Here is an 18,936-nt window from a genome sequence, read left to right as displayed (position 1 = left end):
CCTTTGTGTCTTCATTATTGTTGTTATTTTCATGTTGCAAGTGGAGCTATGGTAAGGAAGATGCAGTTCTAACAAGGTTTTGTGAGGGTTTGGCAGCCTTATATGTAAATTACCATATAGCACATACTGACTGTCTGACAGCTGCAGCATTCTCAGTCTTTAAGTGTTACAGTAGACATCCATAGCTGCATTTAAGTTCAACCTACAAGAAAGTGTTGGGATCATCCAAAGTTGCTGTGCCGTTGTCATTCCGTAGCTGGGGTTTTAGAATGTGGTGATTGTCCTGCTCTGCTCTGCACTGTGGTGGCCTTCCCTTGAGTCTAATGTGTGGATTTGAGTGCTGGAATACACGACTGTTAAACTGTTAGGGAGTGTCCAAAGGAGGCCCCTGAGGATGCTGAAGGGCCTTGAGGGGAAGCCATGTGAGGAGCAGCTGAGGTCACTTGGTCTGTTCAGCCTGGGGAAGAGGAGGCTGAGGGAGCCCTACTGCAGCTACAGCTTCATCGCAAGGGAAGAGGAGGGGCAGGCACCGATCTCTTCTCTGCGCTGACAGCGACAGCACCTGAGGGAATGGCATGAAACCCCGCAGTGGGGGATATTAAGAAAAGGTTCTTCACCCAGAGGGAGGTTGGGTGCTGGAACAGCTTCCCAAGGTCAGAGCACCAGCCTGAGAGAGGTCGTCAGGTGTTTGGACAATGCTCTCAGTCGCAGGGTGTAATTCTTGGGGTGTCCTGCACAAGGTGGAAGCTGGACTTCATCATCCTCATGGGTCCCTTCCAATTCAGGGTATTCTATGATTCCCTGTCTTACTATGTTTTAACAAAATGTAAAACACTCTAAATTAGAGATGTTTAATGAAAATTCTGGCATGATTTTTAGACAGGAACATATAAGTCTTGTACTCACAAACACCTGAAGTCACATCAGTGTTTTAATATAGTAATATCAATACAAGAAAATTGTATTTTCGAATGGGCAGGGAAGTGTTTAGTTATCCATTAAATAATAAACATTTTGGATCAGAAGCTACTTCAAATCTCTCTTCTGAGATCTCCCACAAATTTTTTAATGTTATAATTTTGGATGTTTGTGCATAGAATTCTTGAAAATGTGCTTAGAAATGTGCTGTCTGGGTAGGTCCCAACTTTCTAAAAATAGCTGCTGTAGAAAATTCGGACTTGCTTCATGCGTGAAATTGAAACTTTAGTTTTCATTCATATTTTTTGTATCATATAGTTCCTCCTATAGCTGGAAAATAAAATACATTTTTGGCATTAAACATTTTTATTAACTCAGTTTATTACCTCAGCTAGCTGCTGTTGTTGTCATAACACTGTAGTAGTTCAGGAAAATACAGCATTTTGGTAAAATCTAGTTTAATTTAAATGCACACAAGTAGCCGAAGGAAAAAAGGGGTTCACAGTAGTGAAATGTCAACTTACTGGTCTTATGCAAATCTAATCACATTAATGTAGTCCTACAAACCAAATAACAGAGAAAGTATAAACATTTTCCTTAGTAATAGTGCTGAATTACTAGAACTTTTCCGGCTCTTTTGATGTAGATTCTGTAGGATCAGGTATCTCCTAGTAACTTGGGAAATATTTTGCATTGGGAAAATGGAAATTATTTTCCATTACTTTCCCATTATTATAAAAATAAGAGATGACAATAAAGATAATAGGTAGAAGACTGAGGTGATGAAGCCTAGATACAAAAGATCCACACTTTTGTAAGTATACAATGGATTTGGCAAAAAGAGTATTGCCAGAAAACCAGCATAAAGCTGTAACACGGTTGAAGCTCAGAATCAGTTTTTAACCCTGCCCATAGTTTTCTGAGGGGAAAAAAGAAGGAGAAGACATGGTTGCTATTTCAGTATCTTCTCAAGTGGAGATGTCATGATTACAATTCCCAAAAATTCCAGTTCTCTTATTCTAGAATCTTGTTTTAAATACTTGTAGAAGCCTATGAAGAAGATCCTAAATGTATGAGACATGGCTTTCCAAAAAGAGTTGATTAAGTGTTTACAAGACTTCTGGTAAATGAAGGGGAAATTCTTATATTTCCAGAAGGCCCTGGAAAATGTCTGCTGTTGTCAAAAGTGTATTGAACTGAACAGTCACCTACACCATCTAGATTTTGGTTGTGAAACAACTGAGTTAAACTATCAGTAGTTAGATCTTGATGACCAGTTTGAATTTGGTAGTACTTACAGAATCTTTCTGGTTTGTTTGGTGATTTTTTTTGGGGGGGTTTTGTTTTTTTGTTTTGTTTTGGTTTTTTTGGGTTTTTTTTCTGTTTCAATGTTATGGTAACAATTATTGGTGTCCCAAAAGAAAGAAGTCTAAGAAGATGCAATTTTCCTGAGCATGACTTCACTCCCTGTGATGTTAGCTTAGAAGTTATCTCCTTTTTGCATCTTCACAATCATCTTCATGATGCTTGATTTTTCAAATTGAAATGTATGTTGGTGATGTAACCAGTGTGAAGAATTATTGATCTTGTTCATTGTATATGAGCTGTCTGCAAACATAGCAAATGAGGTACATTTTACTGTTTTGTTTGTTTTGAATTAGGTTCATGCACTATTAGTTCGAGAAGTTGATGTAGAGAAGGTGTCAAGTTTTGAGAACCCATATGTAGATGCAATAAGAAGCTTATGGAATGACCCTGGAATTCAGGAGTGTTATGATAGACGACGGGAATATCAATTATCAGATTCAACTAAATAGTAAGTACATGGTAGCAATGAACAAATATATATAATTTTCTGTTTCTAACAAAGTAATTTTTACTTTTTAGCTTGTTGTAGTGTATGTCTGTGTACATGTTTGTATGTATATGCAGCCCAAGCATAGCTGAATATACATGTACTAAATTGAATTAAGGAGTGGCATGCATCTTTTAGGATTATATCTGTGCTTATTTTACAAAATGACAATCTGTGATCATAGAAAGTCTTAAATTAACATTTAAACTAGGGATGATTAATTTGGGGAGGGGGGATTTTTGTTAAACCTATTCAATTTACTCTCTTCTAACATATAATCACAAATGCAAGATAGACAAAAATAATTTCACGTAGGGTGACAGTAGTCAATACTGGGAAGTGCAGCCAAAGTAGACCTCCATATGATTCATAAAAATTGAAAAAGGAGTCCAAGAACTCCTATTTTCCAGATTTTCTGGTTTCCCTCTCTGGCATTTGCAGTCTTAGTGGTGAGGTAAACAACACTAAACAAAGAGATTTGTATTATACTGAACAGTCTTTCTATTATGGAAACAAAGTCTAAACTTTAAAGAACGTGGCTGCCAGGAAAAAAATCAGGAAAGCGCTACAAGTTAAATTGTTTGTCCTACAGCAACAATAATAAAAATGCATATGTGACAAAAAAAACCCTGAAATGTTACCCCATTCTTGGGACTGGAATCTGATTTTAAAAAATATATGAAATTTGTCACTGGAATCTGATGTCTGCCTGAAGGTTTACTCCATGAATCTTAGTTATTTTTTAGTGATGTAGCATACAGCTCAGGTGAAATTTCTCATCTGCTGTCAAAGAAACAGATGATGGCCTTTTGATGTTGACCTGTGCTACCCAGCACAGCATGGTTTTTTGTTAAAGCCATGGCAAAACCTCCACGGGTTCTACATTGACTTCTGTATTAGCTATGAAAAAAAATTATTCCAGTGACATAATTCCAGTCTCCATTTGGCATGTGTATGTAAATGGAAGCATCTTGCTTAACAAAGTGCACAAGGTTCCATTAAGCTCATTGTAGCAGGACATTAGACATGACAGGTGTGGAACGACATTTATCTGCACAGTAGTCTAAGCATCCCTATCTAGTACTGCACTTTATAAGGGAATTAGATCCTAGTAAGTCTGACGAACTTACTAGGATCTTGCTGATAGAATTTAGGCAGCTGAAGACTATGGATGCATGACGTAAGTCTCCTCAGATCGGTTGCAATATTATCACCATGCCATGACTTCCCTTTGCATAGGGTTTCTTTTGTCCTGTGCAGTTCTCTGTCCTTCCCAACCCATCATTTTTGCACTTATATTTTGGTGTAGAGTGGTGCAAAGCACAATGGCATCTCTCTTGTATTATTTAGATTCTTGCTGTCCCCGAACATACCATACTGTGTTTTGGTTTTAGGTGGTAAGGAAACAAATATAATATTACATAAAGAGAAAAAATTTCAGGATGCATAAACAGAGATAAGAAAATTTTAGAGACAGGTTACTAACAATATATTTTCATGTTATTTCTGTACTGAAATGAGTGGCAAGGTTAAGTAGAAGGTGAAGCAGAGTTCGTCTCATATTTTGAATTTCTTGTATTTGTAGGTCCTAACTTTGTTTCCACAACAGATGAGATACTGGTTTGAAAGTTGAAATAAATGTATGTATTTTGTGTGCCCTACCTTAGACTAAAAATAGAATTACTCTCCTAAGTAGGAAATAATGATCTGATGCTACTTCAGATCAGATTGTGCTGAATACCATAGTTTCGAAAATAGTAGGGAATAATCATAAGTAGCTATTAAAAAAAACCCTAGTACATTGTCTTGCAAAAGGTACATGTGCTGGTACATGTGCTGATTGGTTATTTCTCAAGCTCAGCATGGTTAGCAGTCTACCATGAATTTTTGTAGAGTTGGTGACTTTATTATAGTTCATTCTATGGATTTCTGCAAAATCTTTTAAATTAGACTTCTTAATCACTGTATATGAGTATTTAGAAAAGCCCCTATGTATACTTATGCTTGCAAGTAGAATTTTTTCCAGGTACGAAGTCCACTGTAAAAAATCAGCAGACACAAAAGAAACGTTTCAGAAATACAGTATGTGTGTTTACCAGTAAAATACCCAGACAAATTTATTACCATTATAAATGGCCCAAAGCAAGGAAACAAATTGCCTTAAAGCTACTACTGGGATTCACAAGGCAGTAAGACCGAAAAAAGCACTTGGTGCTCATTGTCTTCTGACTTAATTTATAAACCAGAATGGTTTGTTGTCTACCAGCTCTCTTGTAAGCATATGTGCCAGTGTCTGGTAAGCCTGTGTGTCAATGTCAGATGTGTTCTTCATTCATCCCTTGCACAAGCCTCTCATCTTCTCAGTAGTTTTCCACTGTGTTTTTGTAGTAGTAGTAGTTGTAATAGTATTTTCAGTCTGTTGCCTGTATTGCTCTTTTCTGCCATAAGTCTTCAACAAGGTTAAGTCCTACCCTTGGGTCACAGCAGGCCAAGGCAGTGATACAAGGCAGGGGCTGAGTAGCTGGAAAGCTGCCCAGCAGAAGATGACCTCAGGGTGCTGGTTGAAGATGAAGATAAGCAGATGAAGATGAGCCATCTTCTGGCTGAGAAGGCCAGTGGCATCCTGGCTTGAATCATAAATAGTGTGGTTGTTAGAACCACATCTGATATTTCTTGTATCAGAAAGACTGTGGAAGGGTTTGTCCCCCTGCAATCAGCACTGCTGAGGTTGCACCTCAAATCCTGTGCCCAGTTCTGGTCCCCTTACTGCAGGACAGACACTGAAGGGCTAGAGCATGTCCAGAAAAGAGGAACAGAGCTGGTGAAGGGTCTGGAGCACAAGTCCTGTGAGGAGCAGCTGAGAGAACTGAGGGTCTTTAGCCTGGAGTAAAGGGGGCTCATGTGTAAACTTACCACCCTCTACAATTTCTTTGAAAGTAGGGGGTAGCCACCTGGGGGTCAGTCGCTTTTCCAGGTAACAAGAGATAGCACAAGATGACATAGCCTCAGGTTGCACCAGCTGAGGTTCATTTTTCTGAGCATCAAGAATAATTTGTTGACTTGTTAAACATTGAAGCTGACTTCTCAGGGGGTGATGGAGTCACCATCTTAGAGTTGTTCAAGAACTATTTGAATGTTGTACTTAGTGCTATAGTTTAAGTGACAAGGGGGTGATTGATAAGTGTTGGACTTAGTGATGTTTGAGGTCTTGTGCACTCTAAATTATTCTCTTATTACACAGTCTTTTTTCTGTTATTTTATTGTTTCTAAATTACATTTCAGTTTTCTATTATGTCCTTTATATCATACTGCTTTCACTTTCTGCCGTCTTTTGGCCTGTTTTGTCATTCTTTGTCATTGTTAGCTTCATTTTTTATACCCACTGTTTTTATATCCACTGCTTGTACTCTAGAAGAATACATTCAGTGTATGTTTACTATAAGAGGTGGGGGTAGTGTCTAAGAAAGAAAATTTCCTGCATTATGGGAGTTGATTTGAACTTCTTGGAGGCTTAACAAATTCATGCTATTCTCTTTCCTGACCACTGAATCCTCCAAAGCTTGGATGTTCATGTTGTTTTAAAATCAACTTTTAGATTTTACCACAGAAAAGTCAAGAGCACCTGAAGTATATAGAGGTTATTTGTTTTCCATGTGCATTACCAGGTGATTTAGCCACTTAATTACCTTCAAATTACTTCCCTTTAAGATGATACCTCACAGTGTTGAGACAGACATAAACACGGAGAATTGCCTTTAGTAGTAGCTATGTAAGATGAGATAATTCAGAATATACTGTACCACCTGCCTAGACCTTAACCTAAATGTGAAAAGGTTACCATTCAACAATTTTCATAGCCTAAGGAAAGGAGATTCAATAGTCTTCTGTTATAGAGAATTTGGGTTGCAATTGGAATTTTTGAAAATTTATCACCATTTTTCTCCAGTATGGCACTAAGGGCTTACCATTCATGAACAAAATGTAGGAAGTGTTAAGACATAGGAAGTGTCCCAGAGCCTTGCTTGGCTCAGATTTTCAATTTCATCTTTTTCTGGCCACATGAAATTGAAGTATTTAGCTGCTGTGTACCTCCAGGACTTTATAGTTGCTACAAGCACTGACCATGTCTGTTTAGTTTCCCTTCCATGGCTACGTTTTCTAACACTTCAGATAATTATATTTAATTTTCCCATTAGTGTGTTAGCTATGCCAGTGTATATCTATAGCACATTTTATTATTATGTAATGAACTGCTTCTTTAGTCATATATGCCATTGCATTCTCATACATGTATAGTCTTTCAGGCTTTTGTTTCTGCATTTGCTGTCACCTTTAACAGCTCAGTTCCTGCAGTTGCACAGCTTTGCATATACTGTGAGCTCAGGTAGTTGGACAGTTAGTATAGAAATGCTGATTCCCATATTTTATTGTGTAATAAGAGCTCACGGCTGTGAATCTGAGGTCATTTACCGCATATCACTGATTTTTAACAGGAAAGAAAGATAGGAAACCTAGTGATGTCTTCTCAGTGAAGTACACCTTTTGTACAACTTGTTGCAGGAGGTGTAAGGCTTTGCTCATCTAGTAATTTTTCTATGACAGTATTCCATTTGAGTTTGAAGTATTTTCAAAACTTTGACTAAAAAATTCATTCATACCTGTCGGCTAAAACTATCGTCTTCCTTCTGTGTTACTTTTCTGAAACATGTAAATTTCAGTGGAACTAGCCCCTGTTAAATACAATGCGCTTGGGGGTACACAGAGGGCAAGATCAGCACATGAGTCTTAAGTTTTTACTAATGTAGTTTAGTCCATTTCTTGGCACTGCCTTTAGCAATAATTTTTTTATTTCATAAAGGTGTAGGGCAGTCTTAGAGCATGATGGGTCTTTCAGAAATAGTAATACTGTCTGAAATTGGGACCTGCTAGGAAGCTGAACTGATAGCAAGTTCTGAACAACTGTCTGGGATATCTGTGTAGCAGTCATTAGATTGTAGTGACAAAAGCACATAGTCACATAGTGATAATTTAAAAGATGCATAAGTACATTATTATTTAATAAACTGCTTATTCGGTCTTGCTTACTTTCATTTGTAAAAATCTACCTGAAGGTCCTAAAGCTATACTTGAGGGCAATTTGTGTTGCAGAATCATAGATTGTGCTTTTGTGTAGTCACAGTTTACACAGCCTTATGTATGGTTTAGAGTAAAGTAGAAACAGCAAATAAAAATGAAAGTCTTAAATTCAAAGATCAAGTACTAGCTGAAGAACTATGATAATCCTATCTTATGCTTTAGATATAGTCCCAAAAATAAAAGCAGGAAAGATGGGATGTACATACCAAAGTACTGCTTCCCGTACAAAAACTGCAGGTTATGCCACACAACTTGAGAAATTCAAAAGGGAAAGTAGAACCATGTAAAGCAGTATAGAGTATGTATTTATTTCAGGATGCTTTTTTCATGCAGCACCAAGCATGTTCTTAATGACTGTTTAATTTTTACACCACAGTTTCCAAAAAAGAAAAATTTGCACGAGTATTTGTTTATTTGATGACTTGTCTTTTTAGCCTTTGCTAAGGTTTCCTTTTAGTGAGGTAGGAAATTGAGGATGACAGCTAGGTAGGACTTAGGTGGAATATGGATTAAAAAAATGCTGTGCAGACTTCTTTCTACCTCACTTCAAACTATAGACTAAGATGAGATAGTTCTGGAAACTGGTAATTTACTTCAACTTTTCATCAATGGTGTAGAGTCCTAGAAACACAAACCTCTACAGAAGTTCTGAGAACACAGCCAGTACTTGTTTACATGTAGTTTTGTACACTGAAAATCAATTCCATTTACTGGACTGCTGCCTCTCAGCATAGAGAACACTTGTGTCAATTATTCTGGCAGGTCTGTGAGGCAGGAAAAATCCTGCTACAGCAGTTTTAGCATTTTGCATATGTGCTGTTGAAAGTCAAGCCAGTTGTATGTTTTCTCTAAGATGTGAAAAAAGAAAGGCTTTTGTTTTTCAGCACATGGTCTAAATTAGTGCTAGGGGTTTTAGGAGAGTGGCCTCATCAACTGGCTCAAAGTTTTGCAGAACAAACTGAAAAAATCCAACCCCACCCCAAAACCACACCAAACCCCAACAACAGTATGGAGTATAGCTCCATCCCACTCCAGAAGAGTCAGGCTCCAAAGGACAGAGATACATCAAATCTTATTTAATATCTTGCCTAATTATCCTTAGTCATAGATTTTGGTTAGGTTTCTGTTTTCTCTTTCACTGCTATTATCTGTATATGAGCATTTCAAGAGGGTCATATCCATGGACTATCTTAATCTTAAGGAAAAAATGGTTTTTTACATTAAACCTCTGAACTTTGGGGTTGAAAAGATGTAAGTGTTTACGGTTATTATCATACCAAAATCTGTCTTGTCATTGAATGCAATGAGAAAACATTTGCATGTGAAATGTTGTTAAGGCTTGCTCTTATAACTGTGGTTATACTGAAATCACCAACAAACTTTCATGTTAAACAACAGAATTTGTAGAATTTCTTGAGGTTTGTCCCTTCCCTGTTCTCTATACTCTCATTCTTCCCCTAGAGATGTGTTGGTTGGTTGAGTGATAACAAATAATCTTTACTGGTTTTATACTGACCTTTCTATCAGTGTCAGTAATTACTTCTATCTCAACATGTTTGGTTTTATTTAGAGATTTATAACATAGTGTTTCTGGTATGGTGCCAGTCAGATCCTTTCTCTTCAGCAGTGTGTTTCAGATGCATTCTGCTCTCCAGGGACTTCTGTGCTCAAAGTGTGTCTTGGACTCCTAAGCTCAAGGTTTGATAGTGGGGCAATGAGTATTAATTCAGCACCATGGTACATCAGTTTTGCCTGCTGAATTTAGGAAAATTATTAGACAGTACTGATGAGCAGACTAGTCTCATTTTTAACCTCAGAAAGGGAAATTATGTTAGAGATGGATTGAAGGCTGTATCCTTTCTACCTTTGTCTATCTGTGCCTGACTGCCTGAATGTGATCAATTAGACTGTATGCTAGTACAGAACTAGAACACAGTTTAATGTTACAGAAATTCATCATATGAATTTACTCCTTAGAAAAGGTTTTTTTATCACCTGATTACTTGGAGAAATCTGACCTCAAAGATGCTAGTAAGTAGTAGCTCATAGCTGGAGGAGGGTGTTTCTTTGAAGTGTCTGCCCCATGTAGAAGGTGCTCCAAGATCTTGATTTCTGAAAGTAAACTCAAGTAAGTTTTGATGGTCTGTCTTCATTAGGTGGTGTAGCCCTAGGAAAATAAGGCTCAGTATTGAGCTACCTGTTCATGGTGGCTGGAGTCATACTCAATTTATTAAAGAACTTTACTGGTTAAAACAACTGTGGTCTGCTTATTAAGCTTAGGAGTCTCACTTCCTTGCTCAATTTCCATATGGGAAATACATGTAAGAAAGTACAGAGTCAGTCTATTCCCATATTCCTATTCCTGCTGTTTATTTGGAAATGTGGACTCACAGTACCTTTGACATATGCTTTCTTTTAATGGTGTTATTAGCACGTCCATAGCTTGGCAGCTTCCCTGAAGCTGGCTGCAGGCTTGGACCTTGTCATAGGTGATGTAAAGTGCATTAAAAATAATTACTTAGCTCTTGGTGCTGACTGGGAAACAAAAGTCTTCCTCTGCTTCTGGTCACCGTGCTGATCACAGGCGTGTTGCTAGATGCAGGCAGCTTGTCCTGACGTCAAGGGAGGTCCACTGCCAGCAGCTCATTACATACTCATCGCCTCAGTAATGCACCTTCTCCCTGTCACTATAGCAACCCCCTGGAAAATTACCTCAGCAGCCACTAAAATTCATGTTTATTAAAACTGATTACAGATATAATTAACTTTAGAAACTTGGTCTGTATTGTAAATTTACTCAGAACCATGTATTTTCTCATTTTCTCTCCTTTCTATAATGCCTAGCTGAGTAGGTACTGTTTGGGTGAGAGGCCATATAGCTACAGTGTGACTCATCAAAACAAGATTTCCCAGTAGGTGGTGAAAATGAGCTCTTGAGTACCATATAGCTGCGACCTAAATGTCCTGCACGGTTGCTACTACCTGCACAACCGAATTTCCTGTAGTAATGCTGTTGAACTAGACCTCAGAATGGCTTCCAGAGTGTTTCCAATAAGATATTGTTATTATGACATTAAAATTTGAAGGCAATAAACTGAAAAAATACCTGGTCTGTGCCATTATTGGCTGCTCTCCCTTTGTGCAGGATTGTAGCTATGTCAAGTCTTGTGTGGCTTGTTTGCAAGAGTGCATGTGAAGTAAGTTGTAGTATACATTGGAGAGTTAAGTACATTGGTAAGACTGATTGCAGTATGTGTTAATCCATTTTGAATTGAGCATCTACCCTAAAACACACTGTGTATTTCTCTTATGTGTTTAATTTTTTTTGTCTGTATGTGGGATTTGTTGCCCAGGAGGGCAGTATAGTTGTAAGTACTTTACGGCTGCATTAGCTAAGTGCTTTAGAACCACAGTGAATCAGTTTATTAGTAAGCAGATACATACAAAAGCCCATCAAATTTTCATTTACTCCTCATCCATCTGCATTAAAAAACTCAACACAGTCCACGTAGCTGTGGCTTCTCAAGTTTTCTTCTGGTTGCAGATAAGCCAGTGGAGAAAGTAACCCCACTCTGCTTTCCTGATGGAATTTATGGACTTGCCACATCCTAGGACATATCCATCAAATAAACCATAATCAGAACAATTTCAGTAGTGTTTCTTCACTAAATCCACATAATTTTGATGTAGTTGTGTTATCAAGCTATTGCACAAGTTAAAGAACTGGCAGCTGAGGATGAGCAGAAGAGCAGCTAGGGTGGTCTGGAGCCAACAGAGTTGAAAGCAGAAGACAATTGGCATTAGCTAGTACTTTGGATGTTTTAATTTTCAAGTTGCTGCTTGATAAAGTAATTTAAAAATAAATAAATTACTAGTTTGATAAGCTGTAGACTGTGTAAAGCTTATGTGTGCAATGCTGCACTTCCCTGGTGATCAGGGAATTTTTTTAAGCCCCAGCTTTCATGAGGGTAAAAAAAAAGTCAAATATCCAATTCTTTTGATACAAAGAAGATTTAAAAGTAAAAGTCTTTATTGTGACAGTAAATAAACCATGGTAAGCGAAATAATAAAATCTCAGTGTTACAGGACCAGTTAGAATAGTAGTGTGGGAAAAACGTGTGTGCTGCTGGTATGTCTTTAAATATTAATTGTGTTCTGTAGTCAGCTGCATTCACTTACATATTTCTTCTCAGCCTTTTGAAATAGTGACTCAGCTCAATAACCAGTTGGTCAGAATAATCAGACTGTCACCCCACCCCTTCTAATGAAATGCAAAAATCCATTCTTGTGCTTCATAAAGAGAAAGTGCCTTGGGTTTTGTCTGTGTAGTAACATGGATGTAGAGATGTAGTGTTTTGCAATTAATACACAAGTTACGGTAATGTGTTGAGGTTTTGTGTTGATTTGCTCTCATAGGTATTTTAGGAAGATTGCCCCTGACTGAAAAGAGACATTTTATTTCTGTCATATCAAAAGTCTTCAGACAAAGTTATAAAACAGTGAATAAAATGGAACAGAAAGACCCTGATGTCAATTCCAATGACAGATGTTCCTACTTAAAGAAAATAGGTGGTTTTTTTTTAAATCTTGCTTTATTTTAGAGGTTATGTAAATTTTAAAAGAGACATGCAGTGTTTTTAGTGAATTTAGAATATCTTGAAGGCAACTTTGTGTTCCTGCTGCTGGCAGAGCTTTCAGTTTGATTTTCAGAAACTTGTTTAATCCCCCTGAATTTGATAGCAGAACACAAAGTTACATATCTTCATGGGATAACAGGAAGTGTAATTGTCTGCAGAACTGTCTGTAGGGTAACATACTGGTTCCTTTGCTTCAGAACAACAGTGCAAAACTTGATTTAAATCTGAATTTCAGCACAAGTAATTTTTCAGCAGAAGTTAAAAGAATCTGCTAAAATAAAATGTAAAGAAACTCCAGAAAAAAAAACCAGAAAAAACCCAAACAAAACCAAAACAAACAAACAAAAACAGCAGCCAAAAAATCAAACAGAAAAATCATAAATCAAAACTAAAACCATTTTTTTCTCTCCAGAAAGAATTTAATTGACAGTTTGCAGTATGGTCCGAGCATTAAAATAGCAATGATAAAAGACTTCAAGACTACAACTAAGACCTGGGATATTTTCATTTAAATAAATTGATACAATAATACATTAATTTATTAAGTTTTAAGTTTGAAGAAAAAGGGATAGGGGCTAAAAATTACTGGAAAACAACAACAACAAAAAAAGCAGGATGTATTCTAAATGGCTTTTGTTAGCCTGTTGATTCTGATTATGATTGTAAAAAAGATTTTCTTCTCTTAGTGTTTTGGTGCACCTTCTGGTTTGGGTTTTTTTTTTTTTTTTTTTTGGGTTGTTTGGGGGTTTTTTGAGTTGCTTGCGTTTTCTTTTTCTGTGAGATACTCCTACTGGTTTTGACACTAATTCTTTGATTCTGGGTTTGAATGTATATTTCAGGACAGTTCCTAGAGAGCCCAACACTCTTTATTCTGTTAGTGAAGCAATCCAGGGAATTAAGTAAGACTCTGTAAAGATGCATAAGGACTCTTCTGTGGACTGTGTAGGCTCTGTAGGGGGCTACAGGTGAAATGAGTGCAAAGGTAGTCCCCTGTGTTTAATTACTGAGTGAGCAGAACTTGAGCATAAAGGATGAGGACAAGGAAGAGGTAAGTATTTTTTAAGGATAAGGTAGTGTTTCTGAAACTTAGGACAAAAAAAATCCCCAAAAACCTCATCTGCTTGTTTATTGATTTCTAGAAACATAAATGAGATGTAACAATTTAATAGTATCTATCCCTTTGATTTATCACCTTTCTAAAATCAGCCAGATGTGCATTACTAGATAGTAACATGTCCACTGTGCAAAGATGCAGTAACCAGGCTCACCTTGGAGACCGCCAGTAAAACTTGCCAAAGGAATGCAACAAGACAATCGTGTAAATGGGCCACCTGCCAATTTATTCAGTTAAAATTCTCTTGCTATTGTGAATACCACTGTAGCATGTAATGACTGGCAATGCTTCTTTATCTCCTTCCAAAATTTCATCACAAAATAAAACTAATTGTTCTGTGGGTGGGGAATAAAAATCTAGTTTGGAGTATGTCTCTTTCTTATGGTGATGGTTATGGATTTCATTCTTTTTTTTTCCTTTTCGTCCCACAAATTGATGGTGAGCTTGTTCCTGCTGCTTTTTGTGTAAAGAAACCCTGATGGCAGATCCAGTGGTCAGACTCTCAAGCCTTTCTCACTGCCAGAAACCAATTAGTATTCTCAGAAAATATTTTTAGACTAGTACCTTCTGGCTTAACTGAGATAGTGTTGTAAATGAAGACATCTTGTGGTGTAAATGAAGACATCTTTCTACAGTGGTATTTACTACTGAATTGATACTCCATTAATAAAACATAGTGAAGGAAATTTGATAATTTTATAATTGAGCCAATAATAATTTGGCTCTTCCCAAAGCTAACAAATTCTTCTGTATTTTTACTGTAAGAAAAGTAAGAAATTAAACTTGAAATTAAACTTGTTTGTTTCTGTCATTTTCAGGATAACTTCTCACTGTTTTATTAAAAAGTAATTCAGAACCTCTAGAAGAAGTCTGATTTCTTGTGGGGGTTTATTTTAAAAGAGTGCCTTTACTAATTACTACAAGGAAAAGAACATGTTCAGAAGTTGGTGACACTTCATCATCATTTAATAAATTACTGAACCATTGCTCTCATCCCCTAGAATGAATGAGGGGATCCCTACATTAGTTTATCTTCTCAGCAACTAACTGTAGGTTACTTTTCTGCTAAAATAGCCAAATGTCAAAGAACTTGGTTTCCTGCAGCAGTCCTTCTGCCACATGTCCACCATGGGGAGAGCATAAGCTTCCTGGTGCACTGGCTTCATTAGATGTCCAGCTCTTGGAAATACATGGGTACCTTCCTTTTTTGGAGGATGTTTTCCATGACAGCTAATTAAAACCTTCAGTATACTGGTGCTTTATGGTTGAAACGCATCATTAACCAATAAGCAGAATAGGTCTATGTTATAGTTACTGAACATTTACAAGCCATTTTTTGCAGTTTTGGGTTCTTTGCTCTGGCCAGCCCAAGTGTGTTTCAAGTACTGCAGACTTACCAACCTAATCAAAAGTTTCAGTGTTAATGCAGGAGTTCAGGTGCCAGAGATCCCACTAATTAGTTTGTGCTGCCTTCTAGTAACAAGATCTGGAGAGTATTTTAATTGTCAGTGGTTGGTCTTTTCCATTTTTAATTTGGTCTCAAAACAGTGTTCTTTATCTTCCTGTCATTTTTAACTACCAATGATCTATTGCCAGTCACTTACACCAGACTGCTACAGCCCACTTTCTATTCTATAGCAATCCATTGTTTTTTGGAAGGTTCATTCAGTCTTGATATTCATACAGACTGAATATCAAGAAATATGTTACAGATTCAAAGCAATTTTGTATTTTTCACACTTTGTATAGTACTATGCTTCTGAATTTCCTAGAATTATGTAATTGACAACTTTGGTGAATTTACATGTGAAAGCCAACCAAATTTTTATGCGATTTAAAAAAACCCCATAATAATTATACTATGTTTCATGTAGAATTAGCTTGAACCTATATAAGTGGGGATGGAGTACCTTTTTATATTTTATCCTCTTTTTCTGCCGATAATGCTTTTTTTTTTTCTTCCATGTTGTACCTCTCCCTACCCCACAGCCTGCTTCCTTCCCAAGTTTTCCTTTCTCTTTTCCTCAGTGGGATGATGGTGTCACTGTCTAGCATTCCTGTTGTTTCTCCCTGTTTATAGCTATCTTAATGACTTGGACCGCATAGCAGATTCCACCTATCTGCCAACCCAGCAGGATGTACTCAGAGTTCGAGTCCCAACAACAGGGATCATTGAATATCCATTTGACTTACAAAGCGTCATTTTCAGGTAGGAAAAAAGGTTCAGCACCCACTTGCTTTGTTTCCTTTACATTAGCAGTGCCAAGTAAGGATATTCATTTAAACTACATAAAAAGCAATTATTCTGGTTTTAAAATTTGAGCTTGGTGAACTTATCTTCATGTAATTGTTCACATGTATTTAGGAGCTCATGTTAAAGATGTCACAAGGATCAAAGACATTTAGGTTTGTTATTTTTGAGAGTAGTTTTTATTGATAGAAAATCTGCAATTAATCTTTTCAATAATATACATCAAAGTTTCACAATGCGTAATAATCTGAAAATACATCTGTATGTCCTTGTCATTCATGTAAATTATGGAATAAAATGTTACTATTTGTTTAGTTGATTTTTAGAGATACCACCACTTTAGTGCAAGTACAATTGTTTAAAAAATAACTAAGGATTTGTAATTACTAGTTAGACACCTGTGTTTACACTGAGGCATGGGATGAAATGGGAATACACTGCAAGCAAACATGAGTTTTGATTTTGGCTGTCAAAGCCTTTAGTAGATAAGTATTGTTTTCTATTTGTCTGCTTAAAATGGGGCAGCTTTAACAAGTTGTGGATTTTAATTCTGTTTTGTGGGGGAGAAAAATGTGGTCTACTGTCTGTTTTGTGTTTGTTGCTGAATTCATGGGGCCAAATACATTGCCAAATCTTTGCTCATGAGACCTTTATATCTCATAATTCTGAGGGGTTTGAGGTTCACAATAGCTCAAATACAGAAGACCCATCAGACTTAAAGCAAACATGATTAACATGTTTATGACAGATTCTATTAAATATCAGTGGAAAAAAAACCATTAAGAAAACCAAACCAGAGTGCGCTTTTAATGAAATTCTTGTATTTTACTGTGTTTGTGGTTGGGTGTTTATCTGTTAAGGTGTTCATGGAGTTGATGTGGTTGTTAATTTTGCAGAATGGTGGATGTAGGAGGCCAACGATCAGAAAGAAGAAAATGGATACATTGCTTTGAAAATGTCACATCTATCATGTTCCTAGTAGCTCTTAGTGAATATGATCAAGTGCTTGTGGAATCTGATAATGAGGTAAGCAACTGTCAGCAAAACCCATGAGTTTAAAAAAAAAACAGTTTTACCAGCCCAGTCCCAGGTGTTTTCTAAACGCATCTACAAGCAATCATGCACAACTGGCACCCAAAGGAGAAGTACTTCAGGGGTCAAAGGGGAGGAAGGGTTCAATCTTCAAGTAGGGCTAAACAGATCTGCTCCATGTTGAACACAGAGAAATGTTTGTTCAGTTACTGTTATGAGCAGAGGCACAATAATAGGTGGTGTAAATGAAGACAAAATTTATCAATTCCTAAGGAACAGCCCCAGGGTAGCAAGCTCCATTCCTTTGACTTAAAGCCCAAGGTGTATATTTTATTTTTATTTCAAAAAAACAAGAGAAGTAATCAAGTGGGTAGGCTGAGGGTTCAAAGCACACTATCCATTATTTTGAATGAAGACTAAGGATTATTTTTATGTTGAAGGTAACTTTTTCTCTCCTGAGGGCTTTTTAAAGTTACTCATTGAAATTTTATGAATTTTAGTAATTAGCACTGTTCTGTGAAAATCTTTCAGTACATACTTTAAAAAGTTAGATGAAAAAAGGAGAACATATGACATTATCTTCTTCATGGCTGGATAGAAGTTGCACTGTTTAAGACAGTGGTTGATGTAAAGTAAAACAAGTGTCCCTGGACAATCACATTTTGTATATTGAATATTGTATATACTTTCTTTAGGATTATTTTTTTAAAAAAGCTTTGGAGCCCTGGAAATTTTCACATTTGTAGTGTTTTCATGAAACAAAACTATTGTTACATTAAATGTATAATTATCAGTGTCATTCAAAGCTGAATTTCCAGAAATTATGATGTAGTCTGCACCAGCTTCATCTCCTATAATTTTGGAAGCTAGACACATGTAGTTAAAAAAGAGAAGTCTGTCAGACTTGGTTTGTTTCAAGTCAAACTAGAAGTCTCTAGTTCTATCTTTTTCTGTTTGCATTATTCCTTTGTAGCCACAAAGTCAACGCACAAATACTAAGCAGTTTAATTGTACAAATCAAAGCAAAATTTATTGGAAATTGCATAAAGAAATATTAATTATGATAATTTCCAAACACTATTCTAACTATCCAAAATAAGCTTCATGGAAGTCAAAACTTTCTTGCAGGTGGTTTTTTTACCTCACTACTGAACTATTTATGATTTTAACAACAGAGGAAAACTTCTGAACCTTTTTGACTTGTAGTTTAAAATGAATTCATGTCTTTAATTCAAACCAGTTTTTGTTTTCAAGTTACACATACATAGCCTAGCAGGCTTTCCAGCACACTTGGGCGTGTGTTACTCTAAAGGATCTAGTCAGTCTTAGAGCTCATCAGCTTAAGTTTTGGCTTTTAGCAAACTTGTCACCTGTCTGTCTAGATTTTCTTGGTATGCCAGGACACTGCCTTCTTCCTTTCTTTTTCACTCCCCTTTATCTCTAAACATTGCGGTCCCAGAATTAATAGAAGAATGTGTTTGTTTATTCCACACAAAGCAAAGCATAGCTTGTCTGAATGTGGGTGTGGCAGAAATATGGCTTTAAATATTTTTGTTGACACCTTGAATTAGGAAATTCAACCCACAAAGCTATTTTTGTTCTTCACTGAGGTGTTACAACCTCAGTAGGGAAGACAGTGGTTTAACTTGAAAACTTTGGTAATCAGCCAAGAGATACTTTTCACACTTAGCTTTAAATTGCACTATTGAAATTTTAGCACCAAAGTGGGGGGAGCATGTGTGAATGTTCTACTTTCTTAATATGTGTGCCATCAGTGTGATACTAGGGTGGAATCTAATCATTCTTTGGTCTATGTGGCTCATATTGAAATTAAAATATCTGACTTGACAATTTACAGTGTTCTGCTATTTCCTTTTCATTGCTTTCATGGCCTGATTAAACTATGATTTTTGTAAGGTGGCCTACTTTCTTTTTCTAATTAGTCCACTGCATATTGCCTGAAGTCTCATTTCCTGTAGTACATTTTTACAGA

At 36.7% G+C, this 18,936-nt stretch overlaps 1 protein-coding gene across 1 annotated transcript in view; it reads left to right on the top strand.

Moving 5' to 3' along the window:
• The window catches only part of LOC311165631 (guanine nucleotide-binding protein G(q) subunit alpha), a 115,034-nt gene that overhangs the window by 75,557 nt on the left and 20,541 nt on the right, over window positions 1-18,936 (top strand). Inside the window, exons 3-5 of the mRNA XM_084225793.1 lie at window positions 2,580-2,734; window positions 15,741-15,869; window positions 16,808-16,937. Of these exons, the coding sequence (XP_084081919.1) occupies window positions 2,580-2,734; window positions 15,741-15,869; window positions 16,808-16,937 (414 nt within the window). The remainder of the gene's footprint in view (window positions 1-2,579; window positions 2,735-15,740; window positions 15,870-16,807; window positions 16,938-18,936) is intronic.

This window comes from Fringilla coelebs, assembly GCF_963513975.1.
Source record: "Fringilla coelebs genome assembly, chromosome: Z".
NCBI classification, from domain to species: Eukaryota; Metazoa; Chordata; class Aves; order Passeriformes; family Fringillidae; genus Fringilla; species Fringilla coelebs.
This window is presented reverse-complemented; position numbering and strand designations above follow the sequence as displayed.